The sequence below is a fragment of the Panthera tigris genome, chromosome B1 (assembly GCF_018350195.1).
Source record: "Panthera tigris isolate Pti1 chromosome B1, P.tigris_Pti1_mat1.1, whole genome shotgun sequence".
Classification (NCBI taxonomy): domain Eukaryota; kingdom Metazoa; phylum Chordata; class Mammalia; order Carnivora; family Felidae; genus Panthera; species Panthera tigris.
The window spans coordinates 203,668,383-203,686,497 of NC_056663.1; the positions used below are offsets into that span (position 1 = coordinate 203,668,383).

General features: G+C 63.7%; 1 protein-coding gene across 1 annotated transcript; it reads left to right on the top strand.

The window, feature by feature from the left end:
* The first annotated feature begins 11,238 nt into the window (after positions 1–11,238).
* Positions 11,239–16,592, top strand: SPON2 (spondin 2). Its single transcript, XM_042982768.1, has 7 exons — positions 11,239–11,324; positions 12,295–12,444; positions 12,914–13,139; positions 13,383–13,606; positions 13,731–13,922; positions 14,316–14,490; positions 15,882–16,592. Exons 1-7 carry the CDS (start codon positions 11,310–11,312, stop codon positions 16,064–16,066), a joined length of 1,167 nt encoding a protein of 388 aa, XP_042838702.1. The 5' UTR covers positions 11,239–11,309; the 3' UTR covers positions 16,067–16,592.
* Positions 16,593–18,115: the final 1,523 nt, after the last annotated feature.

The window sequence follows — 18,115 nt, forward strand, 5'->3', positions numbered from 1 at the left end:
CCGGGTTGCCGGCCGAGAAGCCACGGAAGCGAGGCCGTGGCCTCCCTCATTTCAGACGGTGACCAGGGCTTGCCCCCGAGGGGCCTGTGCCCCACTGGGCGTCTCCTGCAGGTGGCTGGCTCGGGGGACTCGTGGCCCGGGGCTCGATGTACGGTCAACACGCACGACCCCTGACGTGACCCTGAAGACACACACCCTCCTCCTGCGGGATTCCCGCCCAGACCAGCCCCGGGAAGAGGGTCAGCAGACGCACCCACACGTGGGGCACCACGTGGGGCACCGTACGCGGAGCAGTGCCCTCCAACCGCACCAGCCCTTGCTCTCCCCTCCCACTTTCAGGTGGTTGGGGGGAAAGGGAGGGCTGATCCTTTCTTTGAGTAGTTGAGATCAGGGGCTCCGGGGTTTTCTAGGGGTTTAAGATCTTTGGGAATCCCCAGGAGGCAGGGAGGCGGGCAGCTCGCGGAATGCAGCGCCCAGCAACCACGGGGGATCCTGGGCTCTCCCCTGCACACCTCCTGGCCCACCCCTGCACGCCTCCACCTCTGCCTAACGCCAGGTGCGCTGTCCATGGTCTGAGCAGGAGGGAGGGTCCTGACGTGGGGGCTGCGGCAGGCACAACTCCAGGGCGCCCCCCTGAATTGGGGGTACCTGGCCCCTCGCGAGCAGGGCCCCTGGAGTGTTGTGGAGTATCAGGGCCACCCACGGGCAGCTCCGGGGTGCTGCAGACTCTGGGAGGTGGTACGGACAGCGGGGGCGGGGTGAAGGCTCCGGGCACTGGTGGGCGGGGAGGCCTCTAGGTCAGCTCACTGGGTGCAGTCTATAGGGGCGTCCACCAGGGGGTGGGCTCAGTCCAGCTGCCTCTGGGGGAGAAGCAGACCCGGGACAGTGCAGGGTCTTCCTTTCCTGACAGGCCATCCAACTCCCACACGCCGGTCCGACCCAGGAGTGAAGGCGTGCGGATGAGGGGCTGGACGGCCCGGCCCCCTCCGCCCCCGCCTGCTGAGCAGCATGAAGGTGGTGAGGGGTAGGGGTGCCGCCGGGGGGGGGGGGGGCGGTGGCTATGGGGCTGGCCCTGCCAAGCAGCCCCCAGTCTGTGATTCCCTTCCATTGGTCCTGGTCCCAGGCCAGCTGAGCAAGCGCTGACCCACATTTCCACTGAGCCCGGGCGGAAAGTAGGCCACCAGCGAGGCTGGAGCCGGGCGGCCAGCCGCAAGGCTCAGGGCCGCCAGCGCCTGCTCAGAATTTCCAGGCCTGGAAGAGGGAGAGGAAGGCCTTCCCCTGGTCCGTGGGGACTGCTGGCCTCACCGGGCTGGGGGGCGGGCAGAGACCTGGTTCACTGGCTCTGTCGAGGAGTCTGACCCTCGGCCTGCACCTCCCACGCTCCCAGGGCGGGGGACAGCCTGGGCAGGGGACAGAGACAGAGCTGCCGGACTGGGTGACACAGCCCCTTCCCACGGGGGCTGGCTGTGCCTCTGTAAGGGGCCCCCTCCCTGGGACCCCTTCACTCCCTACCACCCTGGCGGGGGCAAAGCTGCACCACCTTCCTAACCGGACACAACACCACGGACCCCAGAAAGAGCCAGTCCCTGTCTTGGGGGGACGGCGGAGGCAGGCCAGAGGGGCAGGACTTGGGAGGGGTCTTGTCCTTCCGTGGGCCCTGCCCCCCATGCTCAAAGCCCAGGCTGCCTGGAGCCCCGACTCTTTGGCCCCTAGAGCCCCGCTCGGGAGGCTGTGCTAGACCCCCTGTGGTGCTCAGCACCGTGGCAGGTGAGGGCCCAGAACCGCGGCTGGGCCACCAGGGCCTCGCGGTCCCGCTCACCAGACCCAAGATGGGGCCACAGGGACCGGGGGGTCCTGGGGAAAGGGCCAGGTGAGGGCACTCTCTCTGCTCCAGGGGTGCGGGACCTCACGGGGCCTCTTGCTTTGCCTGGGTTCACCCCTTTGTTGGACACCCCTTTTTCTGTGCACCGTCTGCTGAGTGACCCCAGGGGTGTCCTTGGAAGGTGCTTTTCCTGAGGAAGTGGATCCTCGCCTTATAGCCCATCAGAGTGTGGCCTCCCGTCCGGGGTCAGCAAACGGCGTCCCCAGTGCTGTGAAGAGAGAACACAAACCCACTGGGAAGAAGAAAACTGAAGGCTAAGGCAGACGTCCCCGAGTCCGAACCCACTCCCCGGATCCACAGCCAGCCTGGCTGCCGGCGAGGCCTGACTCAGAGCTTGGACAAGGCTGTGTTAACAGCACCACGGCTTGGCTGGCCTGTGGGGTCATGAGGAAAGGGGTGACCTCAGTGCTAAGGCATGTGGGGGCCGGAGGGCCATCTGGTGAGCCTGGTCCCATCCCACACCCTGCGGAGGGAGAAACTGAGGCCCAAGGAGGTGTGGCCCGCACGGGGTCAGGACACGGGGAGCCACGGGAGGGCCCGGTAAACAGCTTTGCCCAGACTCCGGCTCCAGGCTTCCTCAGCCCGCCTGCCCGCCTCCCCCCGCCCCCCGCCACCCTGCGCACCCTGTGCCTCCTCCCCTGCCCACCCACCACGGCCCCGGGCCTCCTCTCTGGTGCTGGGCTCCTGCTGCCCCATCGGAGCCCAGGAAACCTGGAAAGGGGACCGTGCGGCGTGAGGCCCACGGGCCAGAGGGAAGGGGCCGCTGTCTCGGGGGCCCCTGCACCCTCCTAACCTCCACTGGGAATGTGAGCTGGGCAGCTGGGCGCACGGGGCCTCGGCAGCCCCTCTGGGCAGCTCACACGGCACATGCCTCTCACCCTGCTTGGGCTCGGCCGGCGGGATGGGACTTCCTGCCACCCTCCGGGCCTTCCCTGAGGATTTCAGAGCCAGTCCCCGAAGCCCAGCGTGTGGGACAGGGTCCCGCCGAGTGTGGGAGAGGTGGCCCGTGTGCCCCTGGGAAGAGGCGCCCTGGGTGGGTGTCAGGCGAGGGCCCAGGACACCCCCCCGCCCCCAGTGCGGGATCTTTCGGCGAGGAGACCCCTCAGCGCGGCCTGCACCCACAGCCAGGCCGGGGCTGCGGGGGGCACACGTGCACGGGGACCCGACATGGAGGGGCAGCCCCAGCCCTCTGGGAAAACTTGCTGACAAACCTTCACTTGCTCTCTCAGCCCCCCACCCGGGGCGAATCCGGAACGGTTTCCCCAGAAGCAGGCGAACATGGGCCCCGTCAGCTAGTTACAAGGCAAGGTCACTTGAAGCCCAGCTGATCGGTGGCTTGCGTGGGGACCGGGGGCTGTGAACAAACGGGGGCGCTTGAGCCCTTGGGTGTGGGCGCGGCAGCCCCCGGGGCCGGCAGGTCCCTGCAGGGACCCGGGGGCTCCTGTGGGGCACCGGCGTGGCTCGCCCGGTCCCAGGGTGTGAGCTCGGCACCCACACCTGCCCCGTGAGCCGCTGCGAAGGCCCGAGGGTCCCCCCCCCCCCCGCCCCGTCCGGCCCCACGTCCTGTGGAGCCACGCCCCTCCCCTGAGCAGGTGGGGTCTGGTCACCTTCCCGGGAACCTGGGCGGCCCCGTGACTGGCGAGGCAGGTCAGGAACAACCGGGCAGCCTCACTAGCTCGCCCTCCGGGTGCGACCCCGGGGACCCGCCGCCACGCCGGGAGCAAGTGCAGGCCACGCGCAGGGGCCCCGCTTGGCGCGAACCCCTGGCACTGAGTGAAGGGGCCTCCGGTGACTCTGGGCACAGCCTGCCAGCCACCCAGCGGCACCGGGGGGACCCGGGACCGGCTGCCTCCCGGGCCTGCCCGTGGTGCGGCTTCTCTGGCTTCCGAGGCACCGGGTCTCGGGTGCCGGGTCAGGTGCCGAAAGGTAACCGCAGCGGGATCCACACAGGGTCCCGGGTGCTGCCTGCCGGCTGGCGGCTGGGGCTCCTTCCGGCACCCATGTCCCCGGTCGCACCGCGTCCCAGGGAGCTCCGGGACAGAGGCTTAGGCCAACTTTCTTCCTGTTACTGATTTCAAATTCATTCCACTTTGCTGGGAGGACATACGTGCGTGGTTTCCATCGCTTGAAATTTGTTAGACTAGTTTTATCACACGGTCAGTCGTGGAGAAGTCCCTCCCCCGGGCCCCTAAGAGCGGGCGGCGCGTTCCACAGACGTCCGCGAGATCCTGCCGGTTCGCAGCGTCATTCCGGCATCCTCTTTCCTTCTGACCGTTCTCCTTCTGTTTCCTGTCTTGCTACCCTGCCCGTTATTAAAAATGAGCTATTGAAACAGAAAGTCTCCGACTACGTTTGACCCTCGAGCAACACAGGTTTGAACGCTGTACGTCCACTTCTACGTGGATTCTTTTTACAAATACGGGACGGTGCTGTCCGCGTGTTTTCTTCTCCTTGTGATTTTCTTCATAACCCGTTTTCTCGAGCTCACGTTGTTGTAAGGAACCAGTGGGGAGCACGTGCAACGACACACAGAACGTGTGCTTCTCGACTGTTACGTCAACGGTAGGCTGTCGGTCGTTCAGTTCCGACGGGGAGGGGGGTGCAAGACCGTATGTGGCTTTTCAGTGGTGCATCTATGTGCTCGTGAGGGGCCTGTCTCCCTTTGGATTTGCCCTTCGTCGTTACAAAATGTCCCCTGTCTCTGGTCGCGGTTTCGTCCTAAGGTCCCTGCAGCTCTTTTGTCGGCCGTTTGCACGGGGCCTTCCACCCTCACGCTTCAACCCGCTGTCGTCTCTGCGCGTGACGCGTGTCTCCGCAGGCAGCGGGCGGGGAGACCGCGCCTCACTCTCGTGCACTCTGCCACCGGCTGCCCTTCAACGGAAGGGTTTAGTCGACACTCAGTTTGTACTGAACCTTTAACTGATAGGGTAGGAGTTGCTCTGCGTTTTACCCGTTTTCTGTATGTACGATATCTTTCTTGTTCCGCCGTTCTTTCATATGGACTTCTTTTGTACTAAACAGATGTCTTTTAGGGTCCCATTTTACTTCATCGTTTCTTTTACTGAGTTTTTATTTTATTTCATTTTTTTTTTTATTTGAGAGAGAGTGCGTGCACGTGAGCGAGGGAGGGGCAGGAGGAGAGGGAGAGAGAGAACCCCAAGCAGGTGTCATGCTCCGCACTGAGCCCAGCGTGGGGCTTGACCCCACCGTCCTGAGGTCGTGACCTGAGCCGAAATCAAAAGTCAGATGCTCAACCGACCGAACCTCAGGCGCCCCTCTTTCACTGTGTTTTTAAAATTTATTTTCTTAGTGGTTTCCCTAGGAACTATCATTGATATCTTAATTTATAACAAACCCATTCCTGACCACCTTAATCTCAATAGTGCGCCAGAAACTGCTTGTGCACAGCTCTGTTCCCTCCTCCCTTAGCGCTGTCATCGTCGTATAAATCACACGCGTACACATCATTTGCCCCTCAAGGCACGTAGCTGTTTTAACCGTTGCCCTCTGCAGTTGTCCGCGAAATCAGATAGGAGGAAGGGAAGCCCTCTAGACTATAATTATACCGTCTTCTGTCCTGCCCTCGGCCGCCGTCCGTCCCGGCGCGCGTATGAGCCACAGTCCGCACCCCTTTCGTTTTGGTCTGACTCCTCTAGTATTTCTGTAGACCAGGTTTCCTGGTGACGAATTCTGGTTTTGTTTACCCAGGAATGTCTTCATTTCTCCTTCATTAAAAAAAAAAAAAATTAACATTTATTTATTTTTGAGTGACAGAGAGAGACAGAGCACGAGCAGGGGAGGGGCAGAGAGAGAGGGAGACACAGAATCCAAAGCAGGCTCCGGGCTCTGAGCCGTCAGCACGGAGCCCGACGCGGGGCTTGAACTCACGGACCACGGAGATCATGACCTGATCCGAGGTCGGACGCTTGACCCACGCCCAGGCGCCCCTCTCCTTGATGTTTGAAATGCAGTCTTCACGCGTAGACCCCTTGGTTGCCACCGTTTTCTTTCAGCACCTTGAGCCGGCCACCCTGCTGCCTCTGATCTGCAGTTGCTGTTTGCAAAGGAGTCAGCTGGGAACCCGCCTGGGGACCCCTCCTAGGTGGACGCGCTTCTCTCTTGCTGCCTTCGAGGTTCCCTGTCTCTGGCTCACGACGGCGGCTTGATTAGGATGCACCTGGGTGTGCAGCTCTCTACACCCCCCCCAGAGTCAGTGGGCTCTTGGCCGCACCCCCCCCCCCCGGAGTCAGCGGGTTCTTGGCCGCACCCCTCCCCCCAGAGTCAGCGGCTTCTTGGCCGCACCCCTCCCCCAGAGTCAGCGGCTTCTTGGCCGCACCCCTCCCCCAGAGTCAGCGGGTTCTTGGCCGCACCCCTCCCCCCAGAGTCAGTGGGCTCTTGGCCGCACCCTCCCCCCCGGAGTCAGCGGGTTCTTGGCCGCACCCCTCCCCCCAGAGTCAGCGGCTTCTTGGCCGCACCCCTCCCCCAGAGTCAGCGGGTTCTTGGCCGCACCCCTCCCCCCAGAGTCAGTGGGCTCTTGGCCGCACCCCCCCCCCCCCCCGGAGTCAGCGGGTTCTTGGCCGCACCCCTCCCCCAGAGTCAGCGGGTTCTTGGCCGCACCCCTCCCCCAGAGTCAGCGGCTTCTTGGCCGCACCCCTCCCCCAGAGTCAGCGGCTTCTTGGCCGCACCCCTCCCCCAGAGTCAGCGGCTTCTTGGCTGCCCACATCAGTGTCTTCATCAGCCTGGGGAAGTCTGGCTGTTACTTCCTCCAGTCCTGCTTCTGCCCGCGTCTCCCTTCTCTCCCGGGACTTGGGTCGTGCACAGCGGGCATGTTTGCTGGGTCTCTGAGCCTCTGTTCAGCTTTCTTCACTGTTTCTCAGGTTGGGCAACCCCGGTCGACCTATTTCTTCTCGCTGATTCTTTATGCCGCCTGCTCACCCGCCGTGGACCGGCTCCGGCAAATTCTCGGTTCGGTCCGTGCCCTTCTCAGCTCCAGAACGTTGATCTGGTTCTAAGTTCTGTTCGTTCCCGGGAATCTCCGTTTGGTGAGACAGCGTTCTCAAGCTTTCCTTCTCCGGGCATCATTCAGTTCTTTGAACGTACCGAAGACTGTCTATGCTCGTGTCTGGCAAGTTCAGCCCTGGCGTTCGTCAGCGACGCTTTCCATTAACTGCCTTCCCCCCAGTGTACGGGCCACGGTTTCACGTGTCTTCTCATGTCTCATAAATTTTTGATGAAAGCTGAACATTTAAAATAATATAATGTGGCGATCGTGAAGTCGAACTCTAGCCGCTCCTCAGAGTTTGTTGCTTTTGTTGCCTGTTTAGTGACTTTTCTGAATTAATTCTGTAAAATCTGTATTTTTGCCACACGTGGCCACTAAGTCGCTGCTTCATTAGCTTAGCGGCCAGGTAATAACTGGACAGAGACTCCATTAACTGTCCGGGACCGTGCTGTCGTGTTGGATCCTGTTCTGTGCGGTGCTGGCCGTGGTGGCACTCAGTGCGACAGGTGACTGCTTATGCGGACCCTCGAGGCCGCTCACAGGTCTGGGCCCTTCTCAGGCCCTTCCTGATCATGTCCCACCCTAGGAATCTGTGTGGCCTTCTAGATCCCCGGGAATGCACTGGCGCTTTCCATAGCTCCCTGGGGACATCCCACGTTTTGCTTAGTGTCCTGTTATCCACCGCCCCAGGCAAATGCAAAGTTCTTTAATTGCCTGGACTTGTTTTCAACCTTCACCTCTGGGGAAAAGACTTTTCTTACTGGGTCAGCTCTGAATCTAGTCAGATGCAGACAGCCCTGTGGGGTCTCCCAGGAAACCAACAGGCAGGTGCGATGACACTTTTTTAGGAACGCTGCCTTGAAAGGGCTCCACCCCGGGGGGCTGGGTTTCACCACGAGCCTGGACTGTTCATTTTCAGGCTACTCGAGCTGAAGTGGGGGGCGGGCAAGTTAAAACACCTCAGGCTGGTGAAGACACAGGAAACTGGGAGCCTGTGCACCGTCGGTGGGGATGGAAACTGGTGCAGCCGCCGTGGAAAACAGCATGAGGCTCCTCAAAATATTAAACACAGAATCGCCGTATGACCCAGCGATTCCATTTCCGGGCACACCGCACCCAACTGAACTGAGAGCAGGGTCTCGAAGAGGTGTCTGCACCCCACGGTCGGGTCAGCAGCCACGGCCCCGGCCCCTCAAGAAAGCGGGCCTGCAGGCGTCACCGTGAAGTCCCCAGGGACCCCTGGGCACGCTGGCCTCCTGCAAGTCAGGCTCGGTCACCAGGGGTCTGGTTTGCAGGGGCCCCACCAGACAAGGCCCCCACTGGGCATTGGCTCCACGAGAGGGAAGAGCAGGCCCTTCCTGTGGGTGCTGTGGGTGTGGGGCTCAGCTGCCGAGCACCTACCGCTTCCGGGGCCTTCTGCAAAGCTCAACCCAGGACCCAGGATTCCCAGAGAGATTCGGGCTGCACGTACAGGAAGTGCTTGGAGAAATCTGGATCCAGAACGGAGCTCAACGGGAGGAGGGAGGCAGGTGGGCTCAGGTTCCCAGGCGGGTGGGGCGTGGGGCGGGCCACGGGTCAGCGGCGCCCCAGCACGCGGCCCTGGAAGTCACTCCTGGAAGCTCAGCGACTGCCTTCCTCGCTGCTCTGGAAGCCAGGCCCTGTGGTGCATCCCCGCCTGCTTGCATTAGTCAGACTTTCTCTGCAGGGGCCCTGATTAAACACAAAGCCAGGATGTGATGGGGCGAGACAGAGCTCCACTGGGCCGGGAAGCCAGGAGGTGTTCCCTGGGACTTACACACAGGGAGGAGTCTTTCAGGTAGTGGGAGCTGCCAGTGCAAAGGCCCTGAGGCGGAACAAGCTGGGAGTGTCCAGCACGGTGGGGAGAACCCCTGGACTACCGGGCTGTTGCCGGCATATTCGGCCATCCAGGACTGAGGCAGCCATCGGAAAGGATGTGTGTTCAGAGTCTGTGGTGTCTGGCCGGAACGAGGCCCTTGGTAACTGTCTGGTGAGTGGGCAAACGAGCAAACAAATGTGTGCCTGTGTGACTGGCGGGATCCCCCTGGGGAGCCAGACACCAGCGCCTGGTCTGTGTGCTCGGGTGGAGACAGCCCGTCCCCGGGTGGGGTTCCAGGCGGGCCTGCGCCACACCCGGCAAAGGCCCTGAAAGAGTCCTTGTTGCGTCAGGCCTCGAGAGTTCCTCAGCCAGAATCCAAATGGAAAGGTGACGAAGCCCGCGGGGGCATCCCGGGCTCTGGGACCCTGTGGCAGGGCCACAGCTCAGGGGAGACAGAGGATGATGAGGACACCGAGCTTGCCCAGCCCTCCGCTGCCAGCCAGGCCCGTCCTCGCGCAAACACAGACTTCTGGGAGCCTCTCACATCCCTCGGGGGCCAGTGTGAGCTGCACAAACCACGGCCCCCACCCCGGCTGCAAAGGGCTTCACATCGGCCACAAGTCAACCCTCAGCAGGGAGGTCCCCCTGGACTGTCCGTCCCGTACTTTAGGCCAGCTTGAGCTACAACAGGCACCTGAGGTGGGGGTCAGGGGATAAGGTGGGCCTGCTGCAGCCATTTAGAGTGGAGGACAGACAGGCCTGGGGAGTCAGGTGCACAGAAGACCACCCTGCCCCTGGGGCAAGTGAGGGCGACCACAGAGAGCACAGGAGGTGCACACAAGGACCGGGAGGGGTTGAGTGGTGCAGACGAGGAGGGGGAGGGGTGCAGACAGGGAGGGGAGGGGTGCAGACAAGGAGGGGAGGGGTGCAGACAAGGAGGAGGGGGTGTGCAGACAAGGAGGGGGAGGGGTGCAGACAAGGAGGGGAGGGATCCAGACAAGGAGGGGAGGGGTGCAGACAGGGAAGGGAAGGTGCAGACCAGGAGGGGAGGGGTGCAGACAAGGAGGGGAGGGGTGCAGACAAGGAGGGGAGGGATGCAGATAAGGAGGGGAGGGGTGCAGACAAGGAGGGGAGGGATCCAGACAAGGAGGGGAGGGGTGCAGACAGGGAAGGGAAGGTGCAGACCAGGAGGGGAGGGGTGCAGACAAGGAGGGGAGGGGTGCAGACAAGGAGGGGAGGGGTGCAGACAAGGAGGGGAGGGGTGCAGACAAGGAGGGGAAGGGTGCAGACCAGGAGGGGAGGGGTGCAGACAAGGAGGGAAAGGGTGCAGACAGGGAAGGGAAGGTGCAGACAGGGAGGGGAAGGGTGCAGACCAGGAGGGGAGGGATGCAGACGAGGAGGGGAGGGGTGCAGACAGGGAAGGGAAGGTGTAGACAGGGAGGGGAGGGGGGTGCAGACACAGAGGGGAGGGATGCAGACAAGGAGGGTCAGGGTGTGGAGACCTGACCAAAAGCCATAGTCCTGAGCCCCACTGCCCTGTACCAGTTAAGGAGTGACTGACCGGGAAGGACCCTGCATTAGTGTCAACCGATTAACCAATCCCTCACCTAGTAACAGAATCCGATCTACAGAGGTATCCTGTCTGCCCCACCCCCGCATCCTTGGGGAGTAGGGGGCTTTGTCATCAGAGTCATTTCTGTGCCCCCAGCACTGTGACGGTGGAGGTGCCCTTCCAGTGCTCACGAATGGATGACTCTTCCTTGGTAAGGGTGGGGTGGGGCTGCCTCAGCAGGGGTGTCCGTCGAGGGGTCTGTAGGGGCATCTCGGGACATCTCCGGAGAAAAGGGACACAGGGTGCCCGGGTTTTCAGAGGAAGAGTCTGGCAGCAGAGGGCCCTGCAGCTGACTCCCTACAGGCCGGGCTCCCCCCCAGGCCCCACGGAGGCCAAGGGGCCACAGGTCATCTATCCTCAGCCTTCTTCTATGCCCCTTCCCACGTGTCCCATCGTGCTCTTGGGAGGCGGGCCACTGCAGAGGGAGGGAGGCCCTCCCAGCAAGCCAGCCGGGGCTCGGGTCTCCCCGCTGCACATCCCAGGGGTGGGGCGGGGGAATCCCTGGGTTGCAGAGGCCTTCCACGTGGCGCGGGGGTGCTGGGACAGGAGGGCAAGCCGGAGGCCACCGCCACCGCTGGACAGCGCGTGAGCAAACCACAGCAGGAGAGACGCGACCCTGCGCTGTCTGTGGCTTCCTCTCCTGGAACAGGCCGCTGCTTCTCAACCCGACCTTGGGTTCGGTTCCGTCCCACAGGTGCAGGACCCTCCCGAGGCTGCAGGGCTTGTCCTCGCCCAGCCGGGCTCTGCACAGAGCCACCCAACACCGCGCGTCGGGTCAGCGGAGCGGGGACACGTGCAGCAGGCCAGCTGTCCTGCAGGAGAGCCAGGCGCAAGAAGGTCTGTGCCAACGGAGAACCGGGCTGCTCTTCTCACGCAGGTTCTCCTTCTGGAAAGTAGAGTTGTTTTCCAGGAAACATCATGCCGTTTACGTTAATGTATTTCATCTGGAAATTAATGCGGATTGTGAACCTTTTGGATGAGTTCAAATGTGGTAAGTACGGACGGATACAACGTACGTACAAAGTACGGACGCAGAGAGCAGCTCTCTGGGTTCTCAGCATTTTTAAGAGCGGAGGGGGTCCCGAGACCAAACAGTTTGAAAACCAGAATTAGAATCTGTCTTTGGCCTGAGGACCTCCATTTTCCGTGGGCATCGGGCTGCCTCTCTGTGGCTGTGTTATTTACTTGAAATACAGGTTAGGTCATTCGTTTTTGTTTGCATTCTATTCTGGTTGATTCTATTTATTCCATCCCTCCCCACATGTGTCAAATATTAACAAGGTTCCAAAAAGCTCTCTGTTGGAGCTCAGACGCCCCCTGGGCGTCCCCACAATGCTGGCTCCCCTTCTGCTCCCAGGCACCTGATGAGGGCTCTATTTTCCTGACAGTGGGCAGTGACCAGCTTCAGAGTCTGTTAGCCAGGCACCCCCGTGGGCCGCCTCCCTGCCCCAGCCAGCCTTTCTGGAAGTGGGACCACCCTTCCCACGGGGTTGACTCCCCTCTGGAGGGAGGGCATCAGGAGGCCCCGGCCAGCGGTGTGGACAGCGGCGATGTACTCTGACGGGCTGTGTTCACCAAAACGCAGAGCCCCAAGGCCAGGGATCCCCGAGCTGGGAGCCCCCACTTCTCCAGCCCCTCTCCCGCACGTGGACTAATGCGGGGCCAGGAATGCGGCCCCTCAGGTCCCCACCCTGCCCTGAGGGTGTAACACGCTGGCCACCCCGCCCCCCACCTCCACCTCCAGGGAGACACTAAGAAGGGTTTGTTGGGAAGGGGGAGCGGGAGGGAGAGGAGAGGAGGGCGGGGAGGCGGGAGGGATAGACAAAGAAAGGGGTGCGGCAAGTGGCAGGCGCCCGCGGGAGGAGAGTGACCTCAGCGCCAGAGAAGCATCTGCTCAGCCTCAGAGCGAGGGCGGGCCGAGGTCGAGGCGCCCCCTCTCCCCTCTCCCCTCTCCGCGGCAGATCTCTCCGCGGCTCCGCGGCTGCGGTGCAGGGCCCGGGCCCCACTGGCCAGCCGGGCGCCGTCCTGCGTGTGAACCGCAGCTCGGGGCTCCTGCCGCGACCATCCGCTGCCCGCACCCCCGCCACCCGCCCTCCGGCCGCGCCTGCTGGGTGAGTACTGCGTGTGCGTGCGCCCGTGTCCCCATCCGGAGACGCCGGGCCTCCGGGCTCCTCCCCGGGTGCAGCAGCTAGCGGCACCCCAAGACGGAGGCGTGAGTTTGCTGTATAGTTCTGGGCGCAGCGAGCCCAAAGTTTCCCCTCCCGGCTCCCGGGACTCCCTCTGACGGCAGCCCTGAGGAGTGGCGCTCGGGGATCCCCGCGGCTGCAGAGCGGGCTGCTGGCGCAACCCAGCCCGGGCTCCAAACCTGCCAGGCGCCGGCCTCCCGTAGGGGCGTCCGGAATCCGCCTGTAACCGGACACAGCTGCTTTCGGGGATGGGGTCTGAGCCTGAGCCCGAGCCCGGGGTGTGGCAGCGGGCAGGGATACTGGGGGGGTGGGGGGGGGGGGGGCGCTGCACTCCGGAGGTCCCTGCTCCCGGGACCAGCGGGACCGGCGTGCCGGGTTCTCCCTCTGCTCCTAGGTCATGGGAGCCCCAAGTCAGGCCACCACCTGGGGCAGGGCCCTCTGGGCTCTCCTCCTGGCCACACTGGGGTCCGCGGCGAGCCAGCCGCTGGGGGCGGAGTCTGTCTGCACAGCCCGACCGCTGGCCAAGTACAGCCTCACCTTCACGGGCAAGTGGAGCCAGACGGCCTTCCCCAAGCAGTACCCCCTGTTCCGGCCCCCCGCACAGTGGTCGTCCCTGCTGGGTAAGCGCAGCCCCCGCCGCCCGTTCCTGCCTGTCCAGCAGCGGCCCCCCTCCTGGAGGGGCCGGTCACACGACAGCTGCACCACGCTTCGCAGCTGGGGGGGGGGCACTCCCATCCCATTGCCTTCAGCGCCGGGCCGACTGCTGGACGGCGGGGCCCTGGGGGGGGGGGGGCGGCCAGAGTGGCCCCTGCGCGGTGCCCGGGTGGCCCGGCTTCGGCTCACCCCGCCGGCCGCACGCGCAGGGGCGGCGCACAGCTCGGACTACAGCATGTGGAGAAAGAACCAGTACGTGAGCGACGGGCTGAGGGACTTCGCCGAGCGGGGCGAGGCCTGGGCGCTGATGCGGGAGCTGGAGGCGGCGGGAGAGAAGCTGCAGAGCGTGCACGAGGTGTTCTCGGCGCCCGCCGTGCCCAGCGGCACCGGGCACACGTCCGCCGAGCTGGAGGCCCACGCCAGGCACTCGCTGGTGAGCCGGCGGCCGCGGGGAGGGGGGGGGGGCTCGCTGAGCGCCCGCCCCGCCCCCCCAGGTGTCCTTCGTGGCGGTGGGGGCTCGCTGAGCGAGCCCCGTCCCCCCCACCCCGCCCCTGCAGGTTTCCTTCGTGGTCCGAATCGTGCCCAGCCCCGACTGGTTCGTGGGCGTGGACAGTCTGGACCTGTGTGACGGGGACCGCTGGAGGGAGCAGGTCGAGGTCGACCTGTACCCCTACGACGCTGGCACGGACAGTGGCTTCACCTTCTCCTCCCCCAACTTCGCCACCATCCCGCAGGACACGGTGACGGAGGTGAGGGACGGGACGAGAGCCCTGCTGGCCCTGGACCCCCCCCACCCCCCCGGACTAGAAGCCGGCCGGTCTGCAGGGGGCCCGCAGGTCGGGGAGGAGGGCCCAGCCCTTTCTGGTTGATTCCCAGCCTGCGGCCTCCCATCCCCCCCCCTCCACACAGCCTGCGGCCTCGCACCCCCAGAGCCTGTGCCCCGCCCCCGGTCCACGCAGCCTGCGCCACCCCTCGGAGCCTACGCAGCCTGAGGCCACGCGCCCCGCCCCCAGGAGCTAGCGGCCTTCGGAGGGGGCGGGGTTTCCTGACCCCGCCCCACCCGACGCTCCAGAGCCTGGGCCCGCCCACTGCAAGCGTGTGCTGCGGCTTCTCCTGTGCTGAGACCTCTGCTCTCCCCACAGATAACCTCCTCCTCTCCCAGCCACCCGGCAAACTCCTTCTACTACCCCCGGCTGAAGTCCCTGCCCCCCATCGCCAGAGTGACCCTGGTGCGACTCCGGCAGAACCCCAGGACCTTCGTGCTGCCCCCCCCAGGCCCGCTGGGCGGGGGCAATGAGATCACGGACAGCCTCTCAGGTGAGCCTGCAGGTGCCCGGCCGGCACGCCCGTGATCCCGGGTGCGAGTGCTCCGACTCCGGGGGGGCCCTGACGTCCCACTGGCTGCACAGGGCGGAAGCACCATTCAGGTGTGCGGGTCACGCAGGGACCGTGACCAGGCAGCCGCCGATACGGAGCCCCATGCGCGAGGCCCTTAGGTCTCAGCTGCAGAATAACCCTTAATGGTGAGTGGCCACCGGGTACAAACAGCAAAGGATCCTAAGGGGCTAGAAACCGCCCAAGAGTCACCATCTGTGACTCGGCAGCGACAACACCTCAACACGAGCTACTTCCCAAGGCCACGCCGGTCACCTGCAGGCAACCCCTCGAGGGCCGGTAATCCAGGGACTAGGCCCCGCTGTGTGCCCAGCCCACAGGACACACCCCGGAAGTCCCAACTTGAGATGAGGGACAGGATGGAGAAAGGTGCTGAATTGGACGCCGGGCTCCTGGGGGTGATGTGCCCTTAGCCAGGTGGGGCCAGGCCACCCATGGGGTGCACAGGGGTGCAGGGGACGGAGTCAGACCAGGTTACTGCTCAGATGGGCTTAGGGTGCCCCACTCTGAGTCATATGAGCCACTGTCTGTGAGCAAACTCAAACACCAGGGTTTGAGCTCTCAGTGTAGGACGACGTGGGTCCCAGGGGTTCCGTGCATCGAGCACAAGATGACGTGGTTCTGGGGGCTCAGAGTGTCCAGTACAAGATGACAGGGGGTCAGAGCATTCAGTACAAGATGACAGATGGGGTTCTGGGGGTTCTGAGCATTTGGTGCAGGACAGTGGGGGTTCCGAGAGATGTGGGATTTAGTTGATTCAAACTCTAGACTGAAGATTTAGCTCTTGCACAACACTTGCAAGGGAAAGCCTTTGACACTCGTGACCGAGACCCCTGTCAGTGGTGTGCCTGTGTGTGGCCCATGTCACAGCTGACAGGGCAGGACATTCCACTAAATGGATCTCTCTGCGCCCTCCCTGGCGAAGGGGATGGTGTGGGTGGTGAAGGGGAGCCCCCACCGCGGTCGCCTTCTGAAAGCCAGCACCGCGGGCAGCGGAGACCCCGGCCAGCCTGTGCTGCCTTCAGAACATCTCTCAACACGGGGTCCCCCCTGCCCCCAGGGGCCAGAGTTGGCCTCCCAGAGTCCCGGACAGTGGACGCAGAAATGCTCCCTCGAGGCATCTTAGTGGTTTTCCCTGGGCGGTGCGATCGGTGGGTTTGTAGCCTGTTCTAAACCACGCCGATAAAATCGAGCACCTCTCACGACTCTGAAGGTGGGAGCTGGTCTTGGGCACCGAACACACGCCCGGGGGTCCCCTTCTGCCACAAAGCACCTCGCACGCATGCTCACGGCCTCTCCTGTGCTCGGTCCAGGTCCAGAAACGCCGCTGGACTGCGAAGTCTCCTTGTGGTCGTCCTGGGGGCTGTGTGGGGGTCCCTGCGGGAAGCTGGGGGCCAAGAGCAGGACTCGCTACGTCCGCGTGCAGCCTGCCAACCACGGGACGCCCTGCCCCGAGCTGGAGGAGGAGGCGGAGTGCGTCCCCGACAACTGCGTCTGAGACCAGAGCCCCGGGCCCCTCGACCCCGCGTGGTGGCCCAGCCTGGTTGTGCAGCGGGCCAGGCGGGGCTTCGTCCATCACCCCTCTGAGCTCCACCGCTGACACACGTGCCTCGGGCTGCTGGAGCAGGACGGCGGGAGAGGCGCCTCCTTTCCGCAAGCTTTCCTCTCGGGCGCCCGGTCCTGAGGTCCCCTCTCGTGGGTGAGTCTCTGCTATAAACCGTGTCCTGCCCTGTTCACCATAGTTCAAGGCCATCTTGCACGCAGACGACTTGTACATGGTGCCCGCTGGGCCACCTGCAGGAAAGCCACGCACCCCAGGCCCAGAGCCCCAAGCCACACGTGCATGACATACCTCGGACCTGCCCTCCCAGGCGCCCACACCCCTGCCTGCCCCTCTCAGCCAGGCTGCCTCGGCAGGCCACGCAGGTCAGGTGCATAAAGGAGAGCAGGCGCTGACCCCTCACCTTGGCGTTGTCATATGACCGATCTCCCTGCACTTGAATAAAGACTGTTTCATGACCGCAGGGGCCCTCGTCTCACATTTCCGGGAAGGGCCCTGGGAAGGGCACCGTGAGCAGGTACGGGGCCATGCTCCCACCCCCAGAGTAGGGCCCCCCCACTCCCCGAGACTTCACAAGGGCAGCACTGCGTGCCCCTGCCGGCAGCTTGTCCCTGCCCCGGACACTCACCACCAAGGCCCATGGCCTCCCGGAGATGCCCTCAGGGCTCACTGGGCACCCACCTGAACCCTTGACTGAGGTCGCACGTCCCAACCTCATCCTACTGGCATGGATCCTCGGTGGGTCCCTGAGCCCTGGGGCTGGGCTAGTCCCTCAGGGAACAGCCAGGAGATGGGGAAGGCCGGCTCTCCATTCCTTGGGACCAGAACATTCTTTCTCTTGCTTGGACACATGCAGAATCGGATCCAATAACCACCTACCTCCTCTCTTCTTCCCCCCTCCTGTCTATCCATCACTCTCCCTCCCTTCCTCCTACCTCCTGCCCACACCCCCCTCCTCCCCCTCCCTTCCCACCATCCTGTCTGTCCATCGCCCTTCCCACCTCCTCCCCCCTCCCCACCTCCTCCCCCCTCCCCCCTCCCGTCCACCTCCCTCCCCTCCCGTCCACCTCCCTCCCCTCCTTCCACCTCCCCACTCCTGTCCACTGCCCCCTCAATGCTCCTGCCAGTTCTTGGTCACTACACTTCCATGTAGAAACCCTTCTCGCCTCTGTCTCTCCATTTTATCAAGATCACACCTTCCGGCTGTCGGCCACCTCCCCTGTCCACTCTGTCTCAGTGGCGGTCTTGGACCCCCACATGCCCAGACCTCCCGCTGACGAGCCACCCACACCCCACAGAAGTACGTAGTGTGGGACACCACACCCAGCCTTGCACTCACTCGGTGCCAACCCTGTAAACACTCTCCTCTTGTCCCCTACTCGGTCACGCTTAGCAGCCGAGGTCTCTCTCCCATCCCGAGGGTGTTTCTCGTGGCCTCCCCTTCCTCATTGAGACCTCCTGCTCCTGTGTCCCCTGTGTAGCCACATGCCTAGAAAGGATTCTCCCCGTTTCCTGTTCCCAGCGTTCCTTCCGCATGGGAGACCCCCTCTGCTGCTGGCGTGGGCTCCATATCTACCGTGCTGTGGCACCCGGGGTCCACGCTCCATGCTCTCTGTCCTTGCCCTTTAACTGACAGGAGGTCTGATGGCCCCCCCCAGCCCCTCCCCCCACCCCGGCCGGCAATGCCCCATCCCCTTCTCTCTGACGGCCGTCCTCTACTCCCTGACACCCCTGTCTGTGAGCTTGACCCCAGACCCTTCCACCCTCTACTGTTGCCTCCCTCCTTGGACCCATCCTTCTCTCCAGAACAGATTTAGATCCAAACGGTCACCTTGACCCTTGACCTAGGGGAGGAAGCAGTGAAAGCAGTTGCCCGTGACCCATCTCTCCCCCAGCGGGGGGTAGATTCTCAGCCAATACCTCAGACGCTTGCTGATGCCTCAGTGTCCTGCTGAATAGACTGGGGGCATCCGCTAAGTGGGGAGA

Bases quoted from the DNA above. Each gene is read 5' to 3' on its own strand.
- SPON2 (XM_042982768.1), top strand. The intron at 13,923-14,315 runs GTGAGGGACGGG...CTCTCCCCACAG, and splicing joins CGCAGGACACGGTGACGGAG to ATAACCTCCTCCTCTCCCAG. The intron at 14,491-15,881 runs GTGAGCCTGCAG...TGCTCGGTCCAG, and splicing joins GATCACGGACAGCCTCTCAG to GTCCAGAAACGCCGCTGGAC.